This window comes from Cyprinus carpio, chromosome A24, assembly GCF_018340385.1.
Source record: "Cyprinus carpio isolate SPL01 chromosome A24, ASM1834038v1, whole genome shotgun sequence".
In the NCBI taxonomy this organism is placed as follows: domain Eukaryota; kingdom Metazoa; phylum Chordata; class Actinopteri; order Cypriniformes; family Cyprinidae; genus Cyprinus; species Cyprinus carpio.
Window position 1 is genome coordinate 18,720,761 of NC_056595.1, and position 26,440 is coordinate 18,747,200.

The 26,440-nt window shown below is 36.5% G+C and overlaps 3 protein-coding genes across 10 annotated transcripts in view; 1 reads left to right on the top strand and 2 right to left on the bottom strand.

The window, feature by feature from the left end:
- Window positions 1-1,878, bottom strand: part of LOC109049773 (5'-AMP-activated protein kinase subunit gamma-2) — a 55,837-nt gene extending 53,959 nt beyond the window's left edge. For 3 of the 5 annotated variants that reach the window (XR_006153487.1, XR_006153488.1, XM_042714520.1), the window contains exon 1: window positions 1,521-1,878. Coding sequence is in view for 1 of the 5 variants with exons in the window: in XM_042714520.1 (XP_042570454.1) it covers window positions 1,521-1,604 (84 nt within the window). In the remaining 4 variants the exon portion in view is untranslated. Of the gene's footprint in view, window positions 1-1,425; window positions 1,486-1,520 lie in introns of those variants that run through there. The other 2 variants (XM_042714524.1, XM_042714522.1) reach the window with 2 other exon arrangements.
- Window positions 1,879-3,346: 1,468 nt separating this feature from the next.
- On the top strand, window positions 3,347-13,854 carry LOC109082705 (endophilin-B1-like). 2 transcript variants are annotated; one of them, XM_042714529.1, is made up of 10 exons: window positions 3,347-3,740; window positions 4,617-4,758; window positions 8,169-8,297; window positions 8,532-8,665; window positions 9,930-10,022; window positions 10,744-10,833; window positions 12,956-13,090; window positions 13,232-13,332; window positions 13,415-13,637; window positions 13,710-13,854. In XM_042714529.1, exons 1-10 carry the CDS (start codon window positions 3,678-3,680, stop codon window positions 13,815-13,817), a joined length of 1,218 nt encoding a protein of 405 aa, XP_042570463.1. In that variant the 5' UTR covers window positions 3,347-3,677; the 3' UTR covers window positions 13,818-13,854. The 2 variants fall into 2 exon arrangements, with proteins under 2 accessions (XP_042570463.1, XP_042570462.1); XM_042714528.1 differs by lacking the exons at window positions 4,617-4,758; window positions 10,744-10,833 and having other exon boundaries at window positions 3,613-3,740; window positions 13,001-13,090.
- A 5,544-nt stretch (window positions 13,855-19,398) lies between these two features.
- LOC109082717 (transforming growth factor beta activator LRRC33-like) lies at window positions 19,399-25,362 on the bottom strand. 3 transcript variants are annotated; one of them, XM_042714531.1, is made up of 4 exons: window positions 25,168-25,362; window positions 23,629-23,762; window positions 22,453-22,573; window positions 19,399-21,918 (listed from the first exon to the last, which is right to left on the bottom strand). In XM_042714531.1, exons 3-4 carry the CDS (start codon window positions 22,558-22,560, stop codon window positions 19,978-19,980), a joined length of 2,049 nt encoding a protein of 682 aa, XP_042570465.1. In that variant the 5' UTR covers window positions 22,561-22,573; window positions 23,629-23,762; window positions 25,168-25,362; the 3' UTR covers window positions 19,399-19,977. The 3 variants fall into 3 exon arrangements, with proteins under 3 accessions (XP_042570465.1, XP_042570464.1, XP_018953103.2); XM_042714530.1 differs by lacking the exon at window positions 25,168-25,362 and adding an exon at window positions 24,143-24,435; XM_019097558.2 differs by lacking the exon at window positions 25,168-25,362 and having other exon boundaries at window positions 23,629-23,863.
- Between the last annotated feature and the right edge of the window lie 1,078 nt (window positions 25,363-26,440).

A 26,440-nucleotide genomic window follows, 5' to 3' on the forward strand; every position in this document is an offset into this window, starting at 1 on the left:
AGTACCTTTATTACAATTATGCACACTTCTTTTTCACAAGTCTGTATAGTACAACAGTTTACCACACTAAAGTTAAGACACCTGCCACTGAAAACTAAACACAAATAACCTAATAATTAGGTTTAGATAATAATCTAAACTTCAAATAGCACTCAGGAAGATATATTTGTGTCTATCTTTGTATGAATTCAAAATATAGGGAAATCACTGAACCACAAAAGTGTATGCGGGTTCATCCGGGGGCAAAAGTATGTGTGTACGTAGTAACAATGCTGGCTTTGTGACCTTTAGTTCAGTCATTGATTTACCAACATTATACAGCAGTAAATGTGGTTAAATACCTTAATAGTTTACCGATTCAAACTTGAATGACCATATATGTCAATATGACAGATTTGATATTGGAAATTTTACGAGAAGTTCCAACCCTGATTTTCATATTAATTCTCGATACAAGTTTCATGAAACTTTAAAACGAGCATTTATGTATTCTATTTAAACAACCCACTATAAAAAGGTTCATCAGCATTTTAAGTGGATTTTCAAAGTGTTCATCTCTATGGCTCAAGATTGTTCACCCACACACATATTTCACATATACCTGTTAAAATGTCAGGAAACTGTCAAAAATGCGATGATGTAACAAATTATGCTTGCACGTCTATGCAGAACCTGTTCCCTACTGATAAATATTGTTTATATTCACAGGATTACTCAGGACACTGATCTGATAATGACAGTAAACAGCTAATTAGCAGGTGATTAATCAGTGGCTCCAGCACTGGAAGAAACAGAGACTTACCATTTCATTCCAGCTTGAGCTGACTGAACCGATTGTACAGTGGTTTCTTTTAAATCTAATATTACTTCTAATGTTATGCTTTTCTATTAGCAAAATAAGCTGGAACCCTGACGTTGTGTGAAATTTCACATCTGTCACTCTCACTATATATCTGTGTCTATACAGGTTCAGTACTAATCATTATTAGTTCATTAAAAGCCTTTGTGTTTCTATAAATTTTTTTGTATATACAGGTTCAGTACTAATCATTATTAGTTCATTAAAAGCCTTTGTGGATCTGTGGGTAAAATGTAATACATTGTAAATATATATATATATATATATATATATATATATATATATATATAATTTTTTTTTTTTTTTTTTGGATAAAAGCGTCTGCTAAATGACTAAATGTATATATATATATATATATATTATTTTAGTTTTTTTATATTATTTTATTCTATTTTTTGCAGGTTCTCAGATATTATATATATATATATATATATATATTTGCAAACATATTCAATAAACACAAAACAAAAACACCTTTTGATAAAATCACCTTATATAAAATAAAAGTCAAATCAATGTACAGGTCATTTCACAATGTCATTGCTAGCAAAGAGAATATAATTTACATTTCTGTGTTGGTAGCATGATCCAGTCCATGTCCACAACTTTTGGCTTTGAATCTGTGGGAGAAGAATATCAGTATCATCAGATATGAACTTACAGGCATGTTTATCCGAAGCGATCTCCTTTTTCTTGAATTTTTCTTCTCATCTTTCTTCTTAGAATCCATTGCAGTACTGCCCATCTCCCAAAATAATGTTTTGTTCTTTGGCAAAGGCTTATTTAATATTGGCAACGAGAACTAAACCCATCGCTCTTGCATACGAGAGCAACAAAATAATACTTTTTTAGTAATAATAAAAACATATATTTTTGATTTAGCAGGTTCTCGTACGAAATAATATTGGGTTTATTTCTGTCGGTGTCTGAACAAAAACACTTGCATCCTCAGTGAAAACAAACTTGCATGCGCACGAACAGAAAAGGGGAAGAGGATGAGACGCTCTCCGGTTCTCGGTGTGGAAGCATCAGTGCGCATGTGTATCGAACATGCTGAAAACCGCGCCGCATCCTCCTGTCAATCAAATGACGCAGCGTGCAGGGGGCAGTGCGAGGATATTCAGTTACTAGGTTACAAGCGCAGATGCTGCAGTGACCAGAAATGTAGGTTAATAAACCGTTACAGACTTAATAATAATAATAATAATAATAATAATAATAATAATAATAATAATAATAATAATAATAACAAATTAATCATGAAACAGCATAAAATTCGCTACACATAAAAATTCACAAAACAGCAAAATGTCGAGATATTTAAACAAGTGATATATATTATACATTTAACATTTAAAAAACACACAATAACTTGCTCCAGTTAATATGTGACAGCTTGCCTGCCTGACCTTTATGAAAAAATATGCATGTCCTGATAACACAACCTTTCAGTTAAAACTATCAGTTAATATATTTCTATATTTATCAATATATAGATGTAATAAAAGACCTGAAAGCCCTATTTAAACAACAAATGTTGGGTTGAATATTAACATCTATAAATAAACTTGACATTTAATATGACGTGATTCATTTTATTTGAAGTATGGCAAAAGTCAAAACCCTCCTTGATCCTTTCATTTTTCCTGTTCTTAAACTCATCTCTAAATTACAGGCAGGTGAGCAGAACTCAAACACGTTAACTAAGAACACTGCTGTTGTTACATGCTGCCATCTAGCGATGATAACTATACTGTGAGATGATACTGCTTTTCACACTGAACAACACAAGACATACAGACAGATAGACAGACAGACAGAAACAGACAGATAGATAGATAGATAGATAGATAGATAGACAGACAGAAACACAGATAGATAGATAGATAGATAGATAGATAGATAGATAGATAGATAGATAGATAGATAGATAGATAGACAGACAGACAGACAGATAGAGACAGACAGACAGATAGACAGACAGATAGATAGACAGACAGACAGACAGACAGACAGACAGATAGATAGATAGATAGATAGACAGATAGATAGCAGACAGACAGACAGACGGACAGACAGACAGATAGGCAGACAGACAGATAGACAGACAGATAGGCAGACAGACAGATAGATAGACAGATAGAAAGATAGACAGACAGCCAGACAGACAGACAGACAGATAGATAGATAGATAGATAGATAGATAGATAGATAGATAGATAGATAGATAGATAGATAGATAGATAGAACCCACTACCATCTTGCATTGTACTCTGTTGGCCCGTAGAGGGCGCTATACACATATAAACCATAGACTATATAAAAACACATAGACATACGCGCATCTTGATTATTAATTAACTACAAGAAAAAAATAAATAATAATAAAAAAAAAACTCAGCATACCAGCTTCACAAAATGAAACCATGCTACCCAAGTCTCAAACCTGAGGCAACAAGTCTGACTCACTATGGCAGTCTGGCCCTTCGAACACAATATCTGTGCAACTCGACAGAATATATTAATGAAAACGTTCCAGTGAAAAGTCCCGACAGCGTTTTATTTTATATAATGTTCACGATATTAGCACCCATATGCTGATAGCGGACACTTGTCGTGGTCCAGGTCCGGTGTTGTGCCAGAAATCAGATCTGTAGGTGGTTCTTCCTCTTCTCCGCCGGCTGTTGCTTCAGTCATACTTTCACAAAAAACTCGGCCGGTTGTAATAAAGGATCAAATTGATGCCATCACATTTGTTTACACCACCCAGTCGTGCGCGCTCACTTTTAATAAACAGTTTTATATAGAAAAGTTAAAGATGGATTTTAACGTGAAGCGACTGGCAGCGGACGCTGGTACTTTATTCAGTCGGGCAGTGCAAGTAAGTGCTGATTCAGATTCGCTGTAAAGAGGCTTAAACTTTTAAATCAAGTTTTACTTCAACACATTGATCCTAAACACGTGTGTTGGAGGGCATTAAGTCACTCTAAGATAAAAAATTTTTATGTACATCACACCGCATTTCTGTATCTTTGTTTCATTCTTATCCAGGGCCTCTCTTTCTCTGTGCTGTAAGTTAAATCAGTTTTGTTCAGCGACTTCGCATTACATAGACTTATTTATTTTATTTTATACTGCAAAATCAAACATTAAATGCTCAGATATGTCTTCTAGGCATGCATACTTTGTTATATGGCCAAAATACACTGATGTTTTCACTTTTTGTCCAGGTTCAGTGTGTGAGGCTAAAGCTAACAGGCTAAAGCGGAGTTTAATCCGGCAGAACTCAGGCTGTGTCTCAAAACCTACCGAGCTGTCTAGCTAGACAACATTTTTAGCCATCAACATAGAGATGGTCATGTTTGCTGATGACGTAAAAAAAAAACGCTGATATGTTGCCCAAAACCCCTGCTCACTAGGATTTGAGACACAACTACTCACATAAAGTCCCGTTCACACCAAGAACGATAACTATAAAGATATCTAGAGCGTCCACACTAGAGGACGATATCGTCTTCCGCTTTAAATTCTCGTCTCGAGCGCGCTATGGCAGGATTGATTCTTATTGGCTGTCAAAGTTTTTATCGTTCATCAGCTGAAAAAAAAACAAACATTAGAACGTGTTACACAGTAACAACAATAAATTAGTTTGAAGTTACCTTGTTTTAGATATTTTTGGCAGTAATATTGGCAAAGTAGCCTATGCTCCTTAAAATAAATAAATAAATAAATCTGTTTTAAATCTATTTACAAATAGTTCACAGAAGAAAAATTCGGCCAGGCTGAGAAGACTGAGTTGGATGCACATTTGGAGAATCTCCTCACCAGAGCTGAAAGCACTAAACACTGGACAGAGAAGATTTTGAAGCAGACAGAAGTGTTACTGCAACCAAACCCAAGTAAGATCCATTCAGTGATTAGACAACTTATTAGATTAGACATTAGACATCTGCGTCTAATTAGTTAGGTTTCTATGACTTTCTAGTATTTGTATGTTTTGATGGTACGATTTAATTACTATTTGTGACCCTGGACCACAAAAGCAGTCTTAAGTTTATGCGTCTGATTATTTTTGTTTATGTTTCTTTCTAGTCTCCAAACCCGTTGTTCCAAACCCGTGAGACCCTCCGTTCATCTTCGGAACACAGTATAAGATATTTTAGATTTAGTCCGAGAGCTTTCTGTCCCTCCACTGAGAATTGTATGTATGGTATACTGTCCACGTCCAGAAAGGTAATAAAAACAGTCTTCAAAGTAGTCCATGTGACATCAGAGGGTCCGTTAGAATTTTTGAAGCCATCGAAAATATTGGTCCAAAAATATCAAAAAAACTACGACTTTATTCAGCATTGACTTCTCTCCCGGGTCTGGTTATGAGCACGTCACCAGCACATCCGGTTCGCGAAACGAATCACTCGATGGAACCGATCTTCTTGAACCAGTTCACCAAATCGAAACTGAAATCGTTTGAACGGTTTCGCTGTCAACAATAAGCATTAATCCACAAATGACTTAAGCTGTTACTGTTTTTAACATGCTGACACTCCCTCTGAGTTCAAATAAACCAATAAGTAATTCATTTACTCAAACAGTACACTGACTGAAACTGATGACCGGCCAGATAACGAACGAAACTTGACTCGTTCTCGAGTCAAGAACCGGTTGCATCGGTTTTTTCGGATCATTCCGGTATGATGGGGATTCTTCTTTCTCTCCGCGAACCGGTTCTTTCGGACAGTTTTGATTCAATAAACCGGTTGCCGAAAACGTTTGTTCACCAGTTCTTTTGCGTCTCATTGGACGTAATGACTTCATTAGATTGCCCTTGATTCAGCCTTCGGTACCCGCGCTCATAACATTAGCACAGAATCATTACGTCGAATCAAAAATCACAAAAGACCCGTTCAGTTCAGACGCATCTGTGGTGTCAGTCTAACTTCACGCATGCGCATATCATCAGCTCCTGTTCGTCGAATCGGACACAACCGACAGAAACGGTTCTTGACTCGAGAACGAGTCAATGTTTCGTTCGTTATCTAGCTCGGTTCAGTCAGTGTACTGTTTGAGTAAATGAATTACTATTTGAACTCAGAGGGAGTGTCCAGCCATGTTAAAAAAGTTAACAGCTTAAGTCATTTGTGGATTAATGCTTAATTGTTGACGCGAACCGTTTCAAACGATTCAGTTCGATTTGGTGACTGGTTCAAGAAGATCCTGTTATACATCGAGTGATTCGTTCGCGAACCGGATGTGCTGTGAAAGCGCTCATCATAACGACCCGGGAGAGAAGTCAATGCTGAATAAAGTCGTAGTTTTTGATATTTTGGACCGCAAATGTATTTTTCGTATGCGTTCAAAAAATCTAACGGACCCTCTGATGTCAATGGACTACTTTGAAGATGTTTTTATTACCTTTCTGGACGTGGACAGTATACCGTACATACCTTCTCAATGGAGGGACAGAACGCTCTCGGACTAAATCTAAAATATCTTATACTGTGTTCCGAAGATAACGGAGGTCTCACGGGTTTGGAACAACATGAGTGAGTCTTAATGACATAAATTTTGATATTTGGTGGAACTATCCCTTTAAGTAACAAAAGCAGTCTTAAGTCTCTGGGGTATATTTGTAGCAATAGGCAAAAATACATTGCTTGGGTCAAAATTATAGATTTTTCTTTTATATAGTTTTTATCTTTATTCATTGAGAATATTTAGTAAATTTCCTACTGTAAAAATATTAAAACCTAATTTTTGATTAGTAATATGCATTGCTAAGAACTTCATTTGGACAACTTTAAAGGCGATTTTCTCAATATTTAGATTTTTTTGCACCCTCAGATTCCAGATTTTCAAATAGTTGTATCTCAGCCAAATATTGTTCCTTCCTAAAAAAACATACATCAATGGAACGCTTATTTATTATGAAAAAACTGACCCTTATGACTGGTTTTGTGGTCCAGGGTCACATTTTTCTCTCACAAGGTTCATCTTCCTTGGAACCCATTGTCTAATCTTTTTCTCATAGTGTTCAAATCTCACAGAAATGTCAGAAACTACAGCTGCTCTTATCATTATGCTGCCAAACCACTTAAAAAAAAATCAGCAGTACAGAGAAACACTGGCACAGCAGGAGGGAACAAACAGCTGATCAAAACACAAAACTAGCACGCACACCTGTCTACTCAATCACATCTAGAAAATCACATTCCTTTACTCTTCTTTTTGTATTTAGAGTATTTAGAGATTCTTTTCCCGTTATTATTAATAGTCTTGTCATGCACTGAAAAAAGGAAGTCTTAGCATCTAAGGAACTATGCTGTGGGAACAAAAATAGGACTGGTATGGCTAGTGTCTCATATGAACAAATTACTATAAAAGGTGTAAAGGTAGAGCAAGATTCAAATTTTAAATATTTAGGTACAATCATTGATGACAAGCTCTCATTCCAGGAAAATGTGGACCATATACACAAGAAAGCAAGACAGCGTTTAGGTCTACTCAGGAAACTAAACCAAATTTTAGCATCGATAGGAGGGTCCTAACCATTGTTTATAGATCGATGATTGAAAGTATTTTAACATATAATATTGTATCGTGGTATGGCAATTTAACAATGAGACAGAAAAATAAATTAACAAGAGTAATTGACGACGCAAATAAGATCACCGGCCAGAAACAGAGTACAATGCAAGAGCTGTTTTTACACTTTATGGAAAAAAGGCGATTGCAGTATATTCAGGCCAAAACCGCTGGCTAAAAAGAACCTATATAAAAGATCATTTGTACAATTGGCGGTGACTGTTTTAAATCAAATTCTTAATTGAGTTATTATCATGAGGTATCTTTCTGGGTAGGTGTGTGTACACGTGTATGCATATGTGTGGACATGCTAATGTATTGTATTTTTTTTTTTTTTGTATGTATTTTATTATGTGAATGTATAGTATTATCTGTTAGGTTGTATGTCTATGCCAGTGTCAAAGATGAATTTCTTTTCAGGAAATCTGTACAGACAGTAAAGTTAAACTAAACTAAATTAATTGATTTTAAGTTTAAAATATTATTGAACACCACTGAATCTATCTAAACACATTAGGTTACAACAATAAGACTGAAGTTCTGTTTGATCAGGTTAAAATAGCTCTGTAAAGTAACAGTTGTACCATGTAAAGTGTCATATTTGAATCAGTCTTCATATGCATATTAAAATCAATGAATTAAAGAATTTTATGTGGCATTGATCCATAGTTCTAATATGTAACATAGGTTTGCATTGTAATGTTATTGTTATTATCTGCATTTTCAGATGTCAGAATAGAAGAATTCTTATATGAAAAACTGGACAAAAAGGTGCCAACACGGATAAACAACCATGACCTTCTGGGTCAGACCATGATAGACTCTGGGACTGAATTTGGGCCTGGAACGGCTTATGGTAAGCATCAAACACAAGGGCAGCATAGTGCCCTAATTACCCATAGTACTTCATTCAGTAATAGTAGCCCATTGCTTTGTGCCAATGCCCCATTTCCTCTTGCTTGAACGTAAATGCCTAAACCACTAGTAGTCTGTAAGTTAGATGTGAAACCCTATTTACTTGTTATAAAAATAGGCTCTAAACATCTCATAATTTTGTTATAATATTGATTCGGTCTGTTTCTGTCCACAGGAAACGCTCTGATAAAGTGCGGTGAGACAGAGAAGCAGATCGGAGGAGCAGAGCGAGAGTTCATTCAGAGCTCTGCCATCAATTTCCTCACGCCTTTCCGCAACTTTTTAGAAGGAGACTTCAAGACTATATTGGTGAGATCAGTCAACCCAAACAACACATGGATTTCTTGAACATATTATTCAGAAACAATGCTATGTGTGCTACTGTAGCATTCGAAAGAGTAGGGTCAGTAAAAAAAAAAAAAAAAAAGATTATTCAGCAATCATGCGTTAAATTGATCAAAAGTGACAGTAAAAAACTTACATTGTTACGAAAGTTTCTTTTTCAAATGAATATGGTTGTTTTGTTTTTACAAAAAAAAAATAAGCAGCACATTTGTTTTAAACATTAATCATAATGAATGTTTTTTGAGTAATAAATCCGCATATTAAAATGAATTTTGAAGGATCATGTGACACTGAAAGTACAGGTGTGCCATCACTGGAATAAATTACATTTTAAAATATGTGACCCTGGACCACAAACCCAGTCTTAAGACGCTGGGGTATATTTGTAGCAATAGCCAAAAATACACTGTATGGGTCAAAATGATAGATTTTTCTTTTATGCCAAAAATCATTAGGATATTAAGTAAAGATCATGTTCCATGGAAATATTTAGTAAATTCCCTACTGTAAATATGTTAAAACTTAATTTTTGATTAGTAATATGCATTGCTAATAACTTCATTTGAACAACTTTAAAGGCGATTTTCTCAATATTTAGATTTTTTTTTTTTTTTTTTTTTTGCACCCTCAGATTCCAGATTTTTAAATAGTTGTATCTCAATATCAAATATGGTCCTATCCTAACAAACCATACATCACTGGAAAGCTTCTTTGTTCAGCTTTCATATGATGTATAAATCTCAATTTGGAAAAATCGACCCTTATGACTGGTTTTGTGGTCCAAGGTCACATACATGGAAAAAAACAACAACATATTTTTAAACTGTACTAATATTTAACAACATTACAGTTTTTACTGAACTTTACTATATAAGAGTCTTCTTTTGTTACTGAGATTAAAATGTAAGAATTTTTGTTTATTAGAGTTTTGTTTGAATAACATTTTTGATTTTGATTAAATTTTTAAACCACATAAGGATCAGTTTTGTAAATATTTTTTTTGATATTTTTTTTTTTTTAAACTAAATGCATTTGAATCAGATATACTAAAAAAGATAGCAATTTTGCAATCTGTTTAAAAAAAAAAATTATGGTTCATTGTTTTGTTAAGAGGGCAAAAACCATCCAAACATATGCGAAGCTGCAACAGGTTTAACTAAAAGAATTTCTGAGTTTTTAACAATAAAAATTTTACTTCAACATACCAAACACATCTGTTTCTCTACAGAAAGAGCGCAAACTGCTTCAAAACAAACGACTGGACCTTGATGCTGCAAAGACCAAGCTAAAGAAAGCCAAAATGGCTGATGCCAGAGCCTTGGTGAGTTATTATTGCTTAAAGGGATACTCCACCCCAAAATATTGTCATTATTCACTTACCCCCATGTCGTTCCAAACCCGTAAAAGCTCTGTTCGTCTTCAGAACACAATTTATGATATTGATGAAAAGCGGGAGGCTTGAGACTGTCACATAGACTGCCAAATAAATAACAGTGTCAAGGTCCATAAAAGGTGGCGCGAATGATACCGAAGCGCATATGCAGCATATGGTGATATGGAGAGACAAAGAGGAGACTGCTGAGAAAGGAATTGTTGAATAAAGTCGTTATTTTTGTTCTCATCACTTACAAAAAGTGTTCCCATCACTTCATACAACCCAGATTGCACGTCTGATGGCAGATGGAGTATTCTGATGATTACTTTTACACCTTTTATGGACCTTGACAGTGCTATTTACTTGGACAGTCAATGGGACAGTCACAGGCCTCCCGGTTTTCATCCAAACTATCTTAAATTGTATTCTGAAGATTAACGAAGTTTTTACGGGTTTGGAACGACATGGGGGTAAGTGATTAATGACAAAATTTTCATTTTGGGGTGGAGTATCCCTTTAAATATGACTTAATGTCAGTGATTTTCCTATTGAGCTTCTTTACAAATATAAGCTACAGCCTAGGCAACTAGTAATCTGAGACGACACTTGCCATCTTCTCTAAATGCAGCTCTTCACAGTCTCTTGTTTTTGCGTCGGCACATGGTAGCCTCTCAGAAGTACCCCTCCACCAGGGGTCGCTGGCTATGTTGCCAATTTCTCCTTCATTGTGAATTTCCTCTATGTGAAGGGGCTGAAGGTTGGTCTTTGTGTCTTTCACTCTAGTGCCAAGCACTGTTCTGCTTCAGAAGAGCCACCTTTAAGACATGTTAGTTCCTCTTTAAGCTGTTGATTAAGCTCTTTTGTCCCGGATATTAGCAGCATGTGTGTTCCTAGGTTCCTTTTTAGTTGTGCATATAGAGTTTGGAAAGAGGATATCTATGTTTGCTCAACATCGTGATGACATTTCAAAACTGCTCATCGCCCTTGGCCCCAGTTTCACAAGAGAAGTAAAGAAGTGCTTCAAGATCTCCTCATGACCGGCACTCAACCTACACACATATGCACCCACTTAAACACATCAGTACCCTAACAAACAGCTGCCCTCTTTCAAAATGGGAAGTGTTTAGTTTGCTTCGATTCGCTGTGAATTTCGCAAGTAATTTTTTCTACAAATAGTCCTTGTTCCCTGCAGCAGCAGTGATTTATGTTGAATCCTTAATCACGCTAACCATAGTTTTTGACAAAATATCATGTTATATTTATTATTGTGTCACTTTCATCAAAATAAAAAATAAGAAATTGAAATGACTCTGGAAGTATCTATTTGAAGGACTATCACATGATTTTTTTATGTTTTAATCACAATAGCTAGTAAACTATGGTATTTTGGTGGAAACTTGGGTTACTGTGCTAAATTTTCCTCAGTGATGTTAGCTGCTATTGGATGTTTAGTGTTAACGCTCAGGTCTGTCTCTAAATGTATTATCGCTGTTTTCAAATGCTGTGCAGATGTAGGCAGAGGGAGTGACGAAGGTAAGAAGAATGTTCTGCCACTTTGGATCAGCTGTGAATCTTGGCGCTAATGTGAAAACTGCAAACTGTGTCATGATGAGTTTCTCTCTTCAGTGACAAACAAAAAATAGACTAGTTGGACTGCATTGCCTAAGGGTTTTTTTTCCTCCCAACATTTTTTTTTTACAAAGTTTTTTTGTGCTTGTAATTACCAACATTATTTTACGTTTCCAGTATCATACAAGATTCCCCAATACATGGTCAGAAGTGCAAAATATCCTGTTCTAGGTAATCAAAAGAACTTTTCTTTGAAACATTAATGAGCTATGCTAGTTGGCTAAGGTGTTAGCTTGCTAACTGAAGGCAAACTGAAAATACAGATGCAAGGTCATCACAAACGATTTTGCATGACACTGACTTCACTGAGGTTTCTTTTAATATTTTATGACCACACCAGTATTATTTTAGTATTCTTTTAGTTAATAATAATGTGAAATTTGAATTGTTTTATCTATATTTTAATTTTAATTTTAGTTTAAGTTTTAGTCATTTTTTTGTCATTTTTATTATTTTTTTAATAATAATTACTTTTGACCTCAACAATATTATTTTAGTATTCTTGTAGTTAATAATATTTTGAATTGTTTTTAAGTATATTTTCAGTTTTCATTTTTATTTTAGTTAATTTGAGGGTTTTTTTTTTCTTTTTTTTTCATTTGTATGTTTATTTTTTTATTATTATTCTTTTAACTTTAATTACTTTTTTCAATTTTAGTACTTATGTTATAACTTAAAGTTCAATTAGTTGCCATTTCTAATTTTCATAGTAAGTTTTTCATCTAATATTTTATTTATTTTCAGCTTCATTTCATTACAGAAAATTATATTTATTTGTTCATAGTTAATAACATTATGCATCCAAAATCCCCATATTTCCCATATTATTGCATTCGCTTCATAATCTCAGCGGAAGCAATGTGTCATCTGCGTATTTTCCATTTACTTGAAATGTGTATTTAAATACTACTCATTTTGACATACTGCTTTTCACATACTAAGGAAGTACACACATTTTTGGACAAGGGTTAGAGATACAACTTCTCTAAGAGGATTTATACAGGGCTTCCTTAATACCGACTAGCTGACCGCTCATCTATCAACTAGTTGAGTTTGAAAATACGTAGTTTTTGCACATCGCTAGCAGACTCCTGAAGATTGGTTTTCTCTTTTTAAACATGTCAGCAAGATCTGTATAAAAACACACTGGCTTTTTTCAGTTTGTTCAGTTCCCAGTTGCTTTATTCTCTTTAAACAATGTAAGGCCTTTTAAGTGCATTAGTTGTGATGAATCTCCACACTTGCTTAAGTTGTATTTAAGTGAAACATTCCCTGACTATCGCTCTCTCTTTCAGGCTGAGCAAGACCTGAAGATGACACAGAGTGAGTTTGACAGACAGGCAGAGATCACCAGGCTTCTTCTGGAAGGAATCAGCAGTACGCATGTGAGCTCTTCTGAAAACCTGCCGCCCACTGGGCCACCTGCCAATTCAAATTCTCACAACCCTTCAGTTTTTTTCTACAATCCTAAGGTCTGATCTATAACAAACCATGTCATCTCTCTCCAAACCTTGCTTTTGTCCCAGGCCCATCATCTCCGCTGTCTCAATGACTTTGTGGAGGCTCAGATGACATATTACGCCCAGTGTTACCAGTACATGGTCGACCTCCAAAAGCAGTTGGGAAGGTAAGACATTTTTTATCAGTGTATATTTTTGTAATAATTTAAATAATTATATAACTCATCTGGTCTTTCTTTTCCCCTCCAGCTTCCCTTCGGCTTTCTCTTCCAACAACAACCAGTCAACAGCCAGCGCCGCAGCCAGTATCTCTGTACCCATCCTGCCGCTCTCAGCCCCTCTTCCTGCCACCACAACCAATGCGTCTTCAGGTTACACCGAGCTGCAAAACTTCAGCGGGAGCCGTAAAGCACGGGTGCTGTACGATTATGATGCTGCAGGCAGCAACGAGCTCTCCTTATTGGCCGATGAGGTGGGCGGCCCATTTTTATTTTGTACAACAGGCTTATGGTTTGAATTCCCACTAACTTGTCTTATATTTAAGGTGATCATGGTGAGCAGCGTTCCAGGCATGGACTCTGATTGGCTGATGGGTGAACGTGGAAATCAGAAGGGAAAAGTGCCTATTACTTATTTGGAGCTACTAAATTGAGAGGAAAAAAAAAAACAAGTGTTGTTGGAAACAGAAACATATAGTGTATTCCAGCTGTGCTGCGTACCGTAAATGCAACTTTGACATCTTTTGCTGCTTACAACAGTATTTTATTGGATGTGACGTCTTGCAGTCCCAGAATGGGAAGAGGTTCTCTAATCGGATGAGTGTTTACAAATTAATTAATGCAGAATATTTTTTTTAATGCTTTCGATGTGACATGCCTATATATTATAAAAAAACTAAAACAAGCAAAAGTGTCTTAGAATATTTACATGTGTTTACAACAAGAAAGTATTAGTCAAGTCAAGTCACCCTTATTTATATAGCGCTTTATACAATACAGATTGTGTTAAAGCAGCTTTACAGTGTTAAACAGAAAAAAAATGTGCTGATAATGCAACAGCACAATAGAAAGTCAGTTTATCAGTTAAAAAGACTGATTGCCATTTTTATGAATTTTAAAGTAATTTCCATTATGTACATGTACTCTTTTCAGGTTCTAGAACATTTCAAAAGCATTCGTGTAGCGGTGGAGACGTAAATATGCCATCATTTATTTTCATTTATTTTCATATACAGCCCAATCGTAGCTGACATTCTCTTTATTGTGTTAAAGGGTCATATGACGTTGCTAAAAAATAATTATTTTGTGTATTTGGTGTAATGCAATGTGTTTATTGCTGTTTAAGGTAAAAAAAAAAAAAAAAAACTATTTTCCACATAATGTACATTATTGTTGCTCCTCTATGCCCCGCCTTTCTGAAACGCGTTGATTTTTACAAATCAGCTGCGCTGATTGGCCAGCTATCCAGTGCATTGTGATTGGCTGAATTTTCCAAGCATGTGACAGAAATGTTACGCCCCTTACCATACTGTGATGCCGTGTCCCAGTGCGATGAGACGAAACCATAGACTGTATAAAAACATGGATGTTGTGTCCGTGACGTCATCCATAGTTTTCTGAAGAGTGTTTTTGAAGCTCAAAGTGTACGGAGCGGGCCGTCGCCATCTTGGCAGCACGTCACCGTGCGTCACTCCTTGATAATCAAAAATGGGCAAAAAGGCGGGAGCTGGTTGCTGAAGCCATGCCCACCTAGCTTGACGGCAGTGTCAGCAGCGGCAATCCACCTTTCACTCAAGTGGCCACGCCCTTAATTATGCAGAAATGTAATTTAAATGGATGAGTTATAAAAAATTCACCCCCTCACAGTTGTCATGAAGGGCAAAATTAGCTATATAGACCAAAATCTTTTCTGAACCAGGCTGTAAACGTTTTTTTTTCTGCTGTAAAGTTGGACATTTTAACATGGGGAGTCTATGGGATTGACTCCATTTTGCAGCCAGCCTCAAGCGGCCAGTTGACGAATTACAGCTTAAGTCACGAGAGAGAGCGGGAGGTTGCCGCTTGGACAAAACCAATAAAACCCATTATAAACAAGGCATTTGTTGCATCCAGTGGGGACATAATTACTGTTTACGCGTTGCATTGCGTATCGCACTGCATAAACATAAAGCAATGTCTGTTGTTCTATGGATGTTTTGCCCTCCAGGTCTTCGAGCCGGTCACGTGACTGAAAGCTATGAATAGAAACAGCCTTTGTGCACAGAAACATTGTAGGCTACTGGTTCAGGAAACAGTCCTCGTGCTCTGTAAAATGCACTGCACACATCTGAATATTTGGGTTGAGCTGTTCTGGAACAGTGTTGAAATACAGCTTAACCATTGGTTTCTAGTCGTGTCCTCTTTTGGAAGACCAAACAGTAGTTTCACTTTCACAATGAAACACACAGCGTCTCCACAACATGATGGCGGCGGCAACAGAAAGAGTAAAAGTTACGCCTTCTTTCTTTGCATGAACATTTGGGCGGCGTTATGCAAATCTTCCCACATCTTGACGTAGAGATGTGGGGGCATGTTAGAACGAGCCGTTTCAGGGGGGCGTGGTTGACTCTTAACTTTTATAAAGAATATCTCTTTGGATTTGAGACTTTAGTCTCTGCAAATTCACAGATCTTCTTTATGCACCAAGAGCTTGTAACACTCCAAAGAGAAAGGAAATTTTGAAATCACATCATATGACCCCTTAAAAAGGTTGAGCACACAAAGAAAATGCTTTATTTGCACGCAGAAAGCCTTTCTTGTTATGCATTATGAAACTGTCTTTATATACATGCAGTCTTCAAAAACCACATTAAACATATGTCCAGTTATACAACTCCGAAATCTATTTACTGATAACTATACTTTTTTGTACCTAAGTGCCTTACATTAGTCTTGAACTTGATGTTTTTAAACTCTTTGAAGCAAAAAAAAAACATTGTTGAGAGATGAGTGCAAATTTTATGCATATTGTGCCACCCCATCTAATAAAAGCACAATTTTTTAGTTTACTCTGACAGTATAACTACAAAAGCACAAGTTATCTAACTGCTTAAATTCTGCGATTACTACCATAGATTTATAAACAATGTTTTTGTTACATAATAAACAAAAATGTGTTGACTTTTTTCCCTTCTGTTTTGATTTATTGTCTTGTCTCATTTCATGTGCTGTTCGGAGTATGTATTTAATTCTTTCTGCAGTATACTTAACAGAGTTAATAAACTCAAAATGTTTTTAACTTCAAAACATTGATTCTGGCTAAAACACCTCTTCTCCAGTAACAAAGTAAAAATGCATTAATTTATTTTGTTTTTCTTACAAACACACAGCTTTTCACTTCAGAACACATTAATATATGGACTGAAGTTGTGTGGATTACTTCTTGTGGTGTTTTTATGAGCTGTTTGAACTCTCATTCTGACGGCACCCATTCACTGCAGAAGATCCACTGGTGACCAAGTAATTTAATGCTAAATTTCTCCAAATCTGTTCTGATAATTGCATAATGCGTATTGTTTCACATTCTTTTTTTTTAAAGAAAAACAATGCAGTGTGTTAGTATTTCGTACAACTTCTATGTTGAAATATGAAAAACTCTCATGTCAGTAGAGGTCAGGCTTTTCACTCATTAGTCATTTTTGGTTCCTAAATTATTCATATTTTGAAATCGGAAAGTACCTTAAAAGTTAAACATAATATGCAATAATTCGTACATTATTATTATTATTGAATGTACCTGTATAGGTAGTTTCTTGAATAAAGGTACTCTTTAATGAACAGAGAAAAGAATCTAGAGTCACTGGCACCCTTCATTGTTAAATATAAATCACACGTCATTATATATAATATAACATGCTGTTGTTTATGTCTTGCCGTACAATGCTGACAGGCTCATGTGTTGGTGTTGTGTAAACAGGCCGCGGATGGTCAGCGAGGGGAGGGTTAAAGGGAAGTTGTGCTAAACAGGCCGTTGACTTCCTGCTGTTGTGCCTCAGCAGGCGTTCATTCTTGCTGGCCGTTACTCAGCCTCACATGCCGAGAGGGCTATGCTCAGTTCCTTCCCGAAAACAGCAATGTGAGAGCCAACCTGCGAAGTGCTCCTTTCTACTTCTGCAAAAAAAAAAAAAAAAAATCTAAAAAATCTAAATACATCTATTCTTAGATTTATTTTGGGGGTCCCTTGTCTTTAATCCTTGGTCTTTAGACTCAAAACTTTACCAAAATATAAATGTGGCTTTACCTGGTTCATTGATCAGATGGTAATATTGAATTGAATAATTATCATATAGGCCTAAAAATTTAGATTGTACTCCAACATAGCTAGAATAAAATATTATAAATGTCAAAAAAACAACAACAACAGTATTACAATGCAAGTTATGCAACCTAGATAGATAGATAGATAGATAGATAGATAGATAGATAGATAGATAGATAGATAGATAGATAGATGCACATTGGTTATTTTTTTTTTTCCCGTCATAAAGATAATATATATATATATATATATATATAATATATAAATATATATATATATATTTTATTTTGGTTGAACAAAACTCTGTTTTAAGGGTTTCTAAAAGCGCATTTCCTCTTTGGAGAACGTTTTTGACAACTTTTATTCTTAAAATTAATCTCAAAGTCATTAAGTTCAGTTGAAGCTTCAATACTGAGAGGCCTATAAAACCCATGCTTCCCCTAACCCCTTTTAAACAGACTTTTCTGGACTGAATTTGATCCAAACTATGGCAGATGTGCCTCTGAGCCCACGTCTGTGACTGTGCTCCCTAGTTTCTCTTTTTCTCTCTCTTTCTCTGTTCAAACCACCATGACCTAGAGAAACACCACAGCGGTATTCTGGTTACACTCTGGTTTAACATGCACACATGGCTCTGCAGTGTAAACAACACACTCATACACTCGACACACAGCCAGGTTTCCATGCTCACTGTCTCACAGATATTTAACTTTCCTTTTGTCTTCTTGTCACATACTTTGTGCCACAGAGTCGTGAGAAATCCCATGTAGGCTGAGGTGCTAGTCAGCGTGGTTTGGGTTTGGTGGTCTAACCTTGATGATCCTTGCAGTGAGATGTCTGACAACGAATCCTTGCATTGGTCAATGTGGATACTCACTGTGGCCATGGCCACATACATACCTTTTGTTTGTACTTTAGAATCATATATTACAGTTGTATATTATGCATTTGTAAGGATACTATTCAGAATTAAATATTAATATTAAATACAATATTAAATCAAATATATAATAATTATTGTTAATACACACAACCACACACATATTATTAAATTACAGTTAGTTACAATTAAAAAAATAAATAACTGATTTGATATAGGACTATATACATGATTTCATTCTTTTAAAGTTTTTTTTTTTGTAACGTATTCGCATAAATAACTGTGAACCGCTTGAGCAATATTTCAGACGAAAGATAAATATGATAGCAATCCTTTACGTCCTGCCACAACTGCCTCTGAGAACCCGGCATGGAGCAAAACCACACCACCGCCACCCCCCTATGATACCGAGAGCTGGGCAGTTGCTACAGGTCTTAGCAAAACAGGAAATTTCATGCTTCCTTTGCTACTTTTAGCGACTGCTCTGCAAACTTCTGAGAGCCTGCATGCACTCATGCAAGTGGGGGACTGATATAGCCTATAATAAAAACGCCATAATATAAAGACCACTCTTTTAGAATTTGACCCCCAAATCAAATCCACGTCAATCAATAGGACTATAACAAGTGTTAAATTCTTAGCAGCAGTCGTGTATGGCTCTTTTAGAGGCATGTTTGTGAAAGGATTATGTATTTGAAACAAGGACGTGATAACATGTTCAATATTCAGGGTAACCAAATTTAAACGTTTGACAATCTGCCAATGAAAAGCCCTTGATCTGCCACACTCAATGTCTTTGGTGGTTACAGCCGATTTGAAATTTAAAATCACACATAAATATTTGACTGGGAAACTTGTTTCATCAAATAAATGAAATAATATATTTAATATAAAAAGCTCTGGCTCAAGCCATCAAGTACTAAAGAACAAGCTCATGAGTTTGATTGCCAAGGAACACATATAGTGTACCAATAAAACGTACCAATAACCCAGCTAACGGAACATTCTCACCGTTTTTTAAAAGTTATATAAATGTTAGGACTAAATGTTCTTGAAGTAATTTACATGGAACATTCAAATAACTTTTATTAATATTATATATACGTTCACATAACATTGAGAGAAAACGTTCTGAGTTCAACATTCTCAGATTGTCCTTATGATGATATTTGTACTTGTAAAAAAAAATAAAAAATTAAAACATTTTTGTTACCTTTAAATAACGTTATAATCAAAACAAGAAAACTGGACATTTCTACATTTTAGAAACATATTTTAAAACAATGTTCTTTCAACCTAACTTTGTTACATGGGATATTGAATGCACTACAAGTTGCTTTGGATCAAGCTTTTGCCAAATGAATAAATGCAAATATAAAATATCATGACTGAAAGTATAATTGCAACTTTTCTTTAAAAGGTAAATATCAAACCATCCAGCAGCCAAACTCTTTTCCTGCATTTTAATAAGGATAAAATGAAATACATTCATGTTTAGAGACCAATATGGCCTAAATCTTTCACATTAATATCATATTTCTCTTCTGTTATGTCCAGTTGTCTGAAAGTAGCAACCTTTAAGAGCATATTTAACATGTTAGCCCCTTCATTCATTAGTTTTACAATAGCATGCTTCTCAATAAGGAACCGGCCTCCAGCATCTCTTTTTAATAGCACGAGGCAACATTCTTGGCTTAAAGGTGAGCATGTAAATGACGGATATACCCATGATGGAAACACTGACTGTTGCAAAGAGAAGAATGTACCAAACAACAGACTCCTCATTGCTGGAACCACCACAGTGGATGGCGTCCAAAAGCATGACCTTGTGACGCCTGTGGTTTAAGTCCAAACATGTAATCTCTGAGAGATCTACAATACTGATGCCTTCATTCTCCCCGAAGGTCCTGTACCAGTCTAAATGGCAACAGTTGAAGGCATTTCCATTCATATAAACAGTCTGCAGTCTTTGAGCTAACATGCCAGCATGTTGGGACGGGATGGTTGTCAACATGTTATCCCTCAAGTCCAGAAGCTCCAGTTTTAATGTTATTAGAGATTCAGGAAGTTCTGGTAGTGAGTTTCTACAGATGTTTAAACTCTTCAAATGGCCGTATAAAGAGAAGTCAAAGTCTTGAAGACCAGTATTTCCAAGTCCCAAGTGCTGCAAAGTGTTAGCGAGACCTTCCAGAGATTCCTGTTTGAGGTTTAGGTCCGGATTGTTAGAAAGTTCGAGATGGGTTAGTGGCGTGCCCTTGAACGCTGAAGACGGGATGTTCTGAATGCTACACCCGGCAAGATAGAGCTGTTTTAGGGAAACGATGTTGGACCACACAACACATCCTGACGAACTCGGCAAGTAACACACATCCACAGTGTTGTGACTGAGATCTAGTGTGCCAAGTTTTGGAAGACTAGCAAAAATCCTAGTTGGGAGGTTCTGAAGGTCATTTGAACTCAGATTGAGATGCGTGAGATTGTTCAGCTCGCTAATGGAGTGTTGGCTTGCTTTCAGCTCAGTTAACCTGTTTCGGCTAACGTCCAGTTCATAGAGGGTGACTGGTAGATCTTCAGACGTCAACCCGAGGGACTGTAAACAGTTACTTCTCAGCCTCAGCCAGTAAAGATGTGGCATCTGTTGAATGAATCCCTGAGGGAAGTAGTTCACCTTGTTTTCACTCAGGTCCAGGAGCTCTACTGATGAAAGATCACCGTGAAGGTTCTCATTCCAGAGCTCTACTGTGATGCTGCTTACATTTTGCCCCAAGTTGTAGTACTCAACACTAGTGCTCCAGTTTGAAGATGTGTAATTTGATAAGTGTTGGTAAAAACCAACTCGATTATTGGACAACAATAAAGTTCTTATTCGGTTTTTTGTTGGAAGGAATGGAAAGAACAGCAAATGGTTGTCAGACAGGTCCAACGTTTCCAGCTGAAAGGTCTCAGTCAAATTTTGATTGGTTATAAACCACTCAATTGAATTGTGGCTGGCATTTAGGACCAGCAGTTGGGTCATTTCAAAGTTGACCAAACATGGTAAACAGTTGAAGGCCAGGTTCAACCTTTGGAGCTTGTTCATGTGATCAAATGCTCCATCGATCTCAAACAACAAGTTTCTCTCAACGTTCAGCTCCCTAAGCTGATGAAGGTTTCTGAATGTTGACTCATCCAGCCTCAGCATGGCATTCCGGGACAAGTATAGAGACTCAAGCGAGGACAGATTCTGTACCAGCAGAGACACCATGTCCTCCGAGAGGCCATTACCTGAAAGATCAAGGGTCTTTATTTGGGACAGAGAGCTTAAGGACTGGGCCACTTGCTTGTGTCCATAGTGAAGCTCGTTATTGGCTAAATTGAGGTTTTCTAAAAGAGACGACTCAGAGAACACGCTCTCTTCCACCGCCATTAGCTGATTGTTCGCACAGCTGATTGTCCGTAGAAGATGATATCTGGAGAGACAACCATCTTGAAGATTTAACAGAAGGTTATTGTCTAAGAAGATCTCCTCAATTTGCCGTGGTAAATGATCTGGTATGGCAGAGAGCTGATAGCTGTTGCACAGAGCCGTGCTTCGGATCTTGAGACATGGAGAGAGACAAAAAAAAAAAAGAGATGGAAAGACTGATTTAGATTATTCTTCCACACAATGGAAAACAAAATAGTATCATAATGAGCTTAATCATTTCCACAACAGGTCAGTTGGCCCAACTGAATTTTTTCACTTGCTAAGCCCACGGAGAACATCAAAAATAGACAAACAAGCAAATTTAGCCCACTTGTGGTTTGATTAGAATTCATAATAGTCAATACATGTTAAAAATGTTTAGTCAAGTAACCTAAAAATGTCCTTCATGTGGTAACATCTGTTTATTTTCCCCAAAGTCAAAAATAACTTAATCAACTTGAATACATCAGGTTACACCACAATTAATAGCTTGTAAAGGTAACAACTGTAACATCATACTTTAAGATGTAGCATTTTGAATACATTTTCTATTTGAAAACTACTATGTAATATGTTAAAGGAATATTCTTATTTCCCTTCCAGAGAATTATCATGCGCATCAGTGTTCATCTAAATGTATTTGTAGTCTTTCCATTTCTCACATACCAGCCTGCAGGGGAAGGTCTGCGGATGTCCTGAGGCTGAAAGCAGGACCACCAGTAGTGGCACCACTGCATGATAGAGCACGATGCACAAGCGATCAAACACCGGCATCTTAACATGATCACTGTAATGAAGTAATAAAACGACCACAATTATTAAAAATATATTTTTAGATACTTTTTTATTTATACTTTATGTAAATGCACTATTACATGAACACTTTACAGTGTCAATGTAAAGGTGTATTTACAGTAGTATTTTTGAAGTTCCTAAAATATTATTTTGTGAATCCGCTTGAAATTGCACATTGATGTTGCATTTGACACTAACACAGTCACTGTAATATAAAGTGCATCTCAAATATTTTAGACACTAAAATTCTTCCTTGAAGACACTCCATTTTCAATGTATATATCATAACAGAAAATTCTTTGGCACCTAGCGGTCTACGTGTGGCAGGGACAGAGGAAATGTGTGGCTGCAGCTAACATCAATCTACTCCAGCCAACTGTGTTACAGGTTATAAATCAGATTGACAAAATGCACACATTTTGTCACAGTCATTAATCAATATACACTGGCCCTAAAAACATTTGGACCTTTAGATCAAACTTAAAAACATATTAATGTCAATGCATTACCAAAATACCAAACCAAATGGCATTTATTCAAAATAAAGAAACACTTCAAGTTTAATTGAAGACATATTACTTTAAATAAATAATAATAATAAAATAATCACTTTTAAAGATCAATTTTAAATATAAAAACTGTATATACTGTACATAACTGAAGTTCATTCTTAAAAATCTAAAAGGTCATCATTTGAGAGATCTAAAAATGTAATTTGTTTGTTGATGCCAGTTGGTTTGACATTTTATCAATTTTTTTTTTGACCTTTTCAGTGTGACCTACAAGTCCATATACTTTTTTTTGGTCCATTTTATTCATAGGTGGTAAGAAATATTATTGTGAAAAGTTTTAAGAGATCTGTGTCACCACAAAAATTGATAATATTGCGCCTTTGAGTAAGATACGGCAGGTGACTATCCCTGTAATGAGTGTACTGAAAGTCCTACTAAATCAAAGATAAACCAAAAGACAATATGCACTTAAACATTCACCCTGGCCGTTTCACATTTACACACAGTCTCACGTGCGTATACCGTGCACACTTACCCCAGTGGCCAGGATCGCGCCCTCCGCTCCTCTGTGAAGTTCACAGAAGACCATTACATCGGTTTGCGGGGAAGATCTGTTGGCTTGGTCTCTCCGAAGATGCAAAGTGCTTGACATCTGCATCTCTGCAATGTCTTTAGTAATTGCGGAAGCAAGCAAGCAACGGAAACGCAGTCACATGAAGGCAGCCAAGATCATACATTTCACACAAACACACACACACACACACACACACAACATGCACGCACGCGCGCGCAGGGTCAGAAATATGCACGTTATATATGTAAACATCGACCACTTCCCACAACAGCAAAAGTATTTCGGTTTCAGTGGGCTAAAGGAGCAGGAGAAAAGAGCATGAAGGACGTTTAATGGTTCTTACATAAAAAACCATGAGGAAAATTATTGACGTGATAACCGTCGTGCGTGGAGGTGCAAAAAGCACCTGTAGAAGTGTATGTTGCACAAACATTTCGACCTTATTTTTGTGTTGTTCAGTAGACCACAAACCTACCAAGTGAACACACCCAAAGCACCCACTACTGGTTTCACTCATCAGATACTACTCAAGAGGAAACCACCAAGAGCTCACACCCTTCCTGCTAGAAAGATGCAGGCCCATCACTTCTGCTCGTTGAAACCGTCACATTCTTCTCACAACAAGTGCTAAAAGTGAAAACTTGTGAAAACGTTCGCGCATGCCACACTGCTTCGTCTGCTGACAGCCATCCGCCTAAAAGCGATCCCGTTTTTTTGCACGCGCAGTTATTTTCATGACAGTAATGTATCTCACCGCAACCCATTTTAATTTCCCTTCAGTAGCCTACATTGCACAGCAAAAAAAAAAAAAAAAAAAATTAAAAAAAAAAAAAACAAACAAAATTTTTTTTGACAAGATTTAGGTAGTTTAAGGCTTCTGAGTCCAATCAAGCGTGACCTGTTTAAAGGTGCTGCATCCATGTACTAAAACCTTAGTTTCACATAAATAAGACATCTGAAGTGCTAAAAATAATCACATTCGTGCTTACTCCTGCAAGACTTGTGTGGTTCCCAGACCATGGCTAGTGTTTGCTAAGCAGTTGCTAGGCTATTGCTAGCACACATACATCACTGAGACATCTATTTGACTTCTACAAGACATGTTTTTTTTAGAGTGTTTGCTCATCTGCAATGCCTCTATAAGACATTTCCTATAAGATGTCAAATAGACGTTTAGATGTTTGTAAGATGTTTAGGATTTAGAATGTATGTAAAACTGACATCTTAAAGATGTCTATCAGATGTTTGTACACAGCAGATGCTTTCCAGATTAAGAGATCTTTAACAGACATCTTGCAGGCATATGCATGCTATCTGGGTTGTAGTGTGTTGCGGTGCCCTTGTGTTTGGTCATTTTAGTGTATTGCTATGCAGTTGCTAAGGTGTGTTAACTTTCAGTGTCTATGCAGTAGCTAGGGTGTTTCTAGGTCAGGGGTGTCCAGACTCTGTCCTAGGGGGCCTCTGTCCTGCAAAGTTTAGCTCCAGCTTACTTCAACACACCTGCCTGGAAGTTTCTAGTATGCCTGGTGGCTAACATAGGTTCTGGAGAGCCACAGTCCTGCAGAGTTTTGCTCTAACCTTGATAAAACTCACCTGCCTGCTGATTTTTAGTAACCCTTAGACCTTGATTAGCTTTTTCAGGTGTGTTTGATTAGAGTGGGAGCTAAAGTCTGCGGGACTGTCCCCTTGTCCAAATACCCACACTTGCGGTCTTGGCTTGTTGTGTTGGCTTGTTTGGATTGATTGGGTGGGAAGTGAGTTTGGAGTGCTGTCCCAGGTCTTAAAAATTTGGATGTTTGGTGGTGCTTGCGTGCGCTGAATCCACACTAATACCGATCCGGAGCGCTATTCGAGGCTTAGAATATCCCATCATGCATCATGTTGTGGAAATAAATCATGAGAGTTTTTGCAGAGATCTCGAGAGAGGTCACAGAAACCTTTCCAGTGTAGCCTATATTAAATATTATTAATAATTAGATATCAGCTACATACAATTTGGTAGTAAAGCAAAGAGTTGCACATTTTATTGCTGCAATTGAATAGTGGTGATCATTATTTTGTACAATATCCTTGTTATCATTTAATTAGAAGCACCACAGAATTAAATTTTATTATCTGTTATAGGGACTACTGAACAGACATTTAGAAGTTGATTTTAAAATGCATAGTATTGAAAATAAAAATAAAGCTCTGTAAACACATTTTTACAACACTATAAGTGTGTCCTATCAGGTAATGAAAAGTTCTACACACACTTTTGGTCTTCATGCTCACTTGAACACTTAGGAAATACAGGAAATATGTCATATAAGTAGTCAAGTGGTCAAGTGCAAAGACCGCAAGGGGTGTGGCTCTCCAGGACTTGGCCACCCCTAGTAAGACCTTGATTAATTGGTTCAGGTGTGTTCAGTTGGGGTTGGAACAAAACTGCAGCACAGTGCAGTGGTCCTTCAGGAGCAGGATTTGACACCAGGCTCTAGTGGTCAGTAAAGTCTCTATGACAGCAGTTCTAATATGGCCCCCACGTTGTCCACAACAATATTTGAAGGGCGAATGATTTGTCCAGTTATTCATGATTTACGGGATAAGAATTTTTAAAATTTTTTTTTACTCACAATTTCCACCTGATGAAATCTTTTACAATTTGGCATGATTAGGAAAATGTATATTCACAAAAGTTGTAAAAATGCCCATGGACTTTTTATTAAGATTTTATTAATTTGCAGTGCTTTTCCAGGTCTCAACTTTATAATTAGACTACTTTATATATTCA

What these genes read in the sequence shown, in the direction of transcription:
- LOC109082705 (XM_042714529.1), top strand. Translation starts at nt 3,678, where the DNA reads ATGGATTTTAACGTGAAGCGACTGGCAGCGGACGCTGGTACTTTATTC. An exon ending in TATTCAGTCGGGCAGTGCAA is followed by an intron (nt 3,741 to 4,616) that starts GTAAGTGCTGAT and finishes ATTTACAAATAG; the next exon opens with TTCACAGAAGAAAAATTCGG. An exon ending in TCTATGTGAAGGGGCTGAAG is followed by an intron (nt 10,834 to 12,955) that starts GTTGGTCTTTGT and finishes CACTTGCTTAAG; the next exon opens with TTGTATTTAAGTGAAACATT.
- LOC109082717 (XM_042714531.1), bottom strand. Translation starts at nt 22,560, where the DNA reads ATGCCGGTGTTTGATCGCTTGTGCATCGTGCTCTATCATGCAGTGGTG. An exon ending in AGACCTTCCCCTGCAGGCTG is followed by an intron (nt 21,919 to 22,452) that starts GTATGTGAGAAA and finishes CCATGTCTCAAG; the next exon opens with ATCCGAAGCACGGCTCTGTG.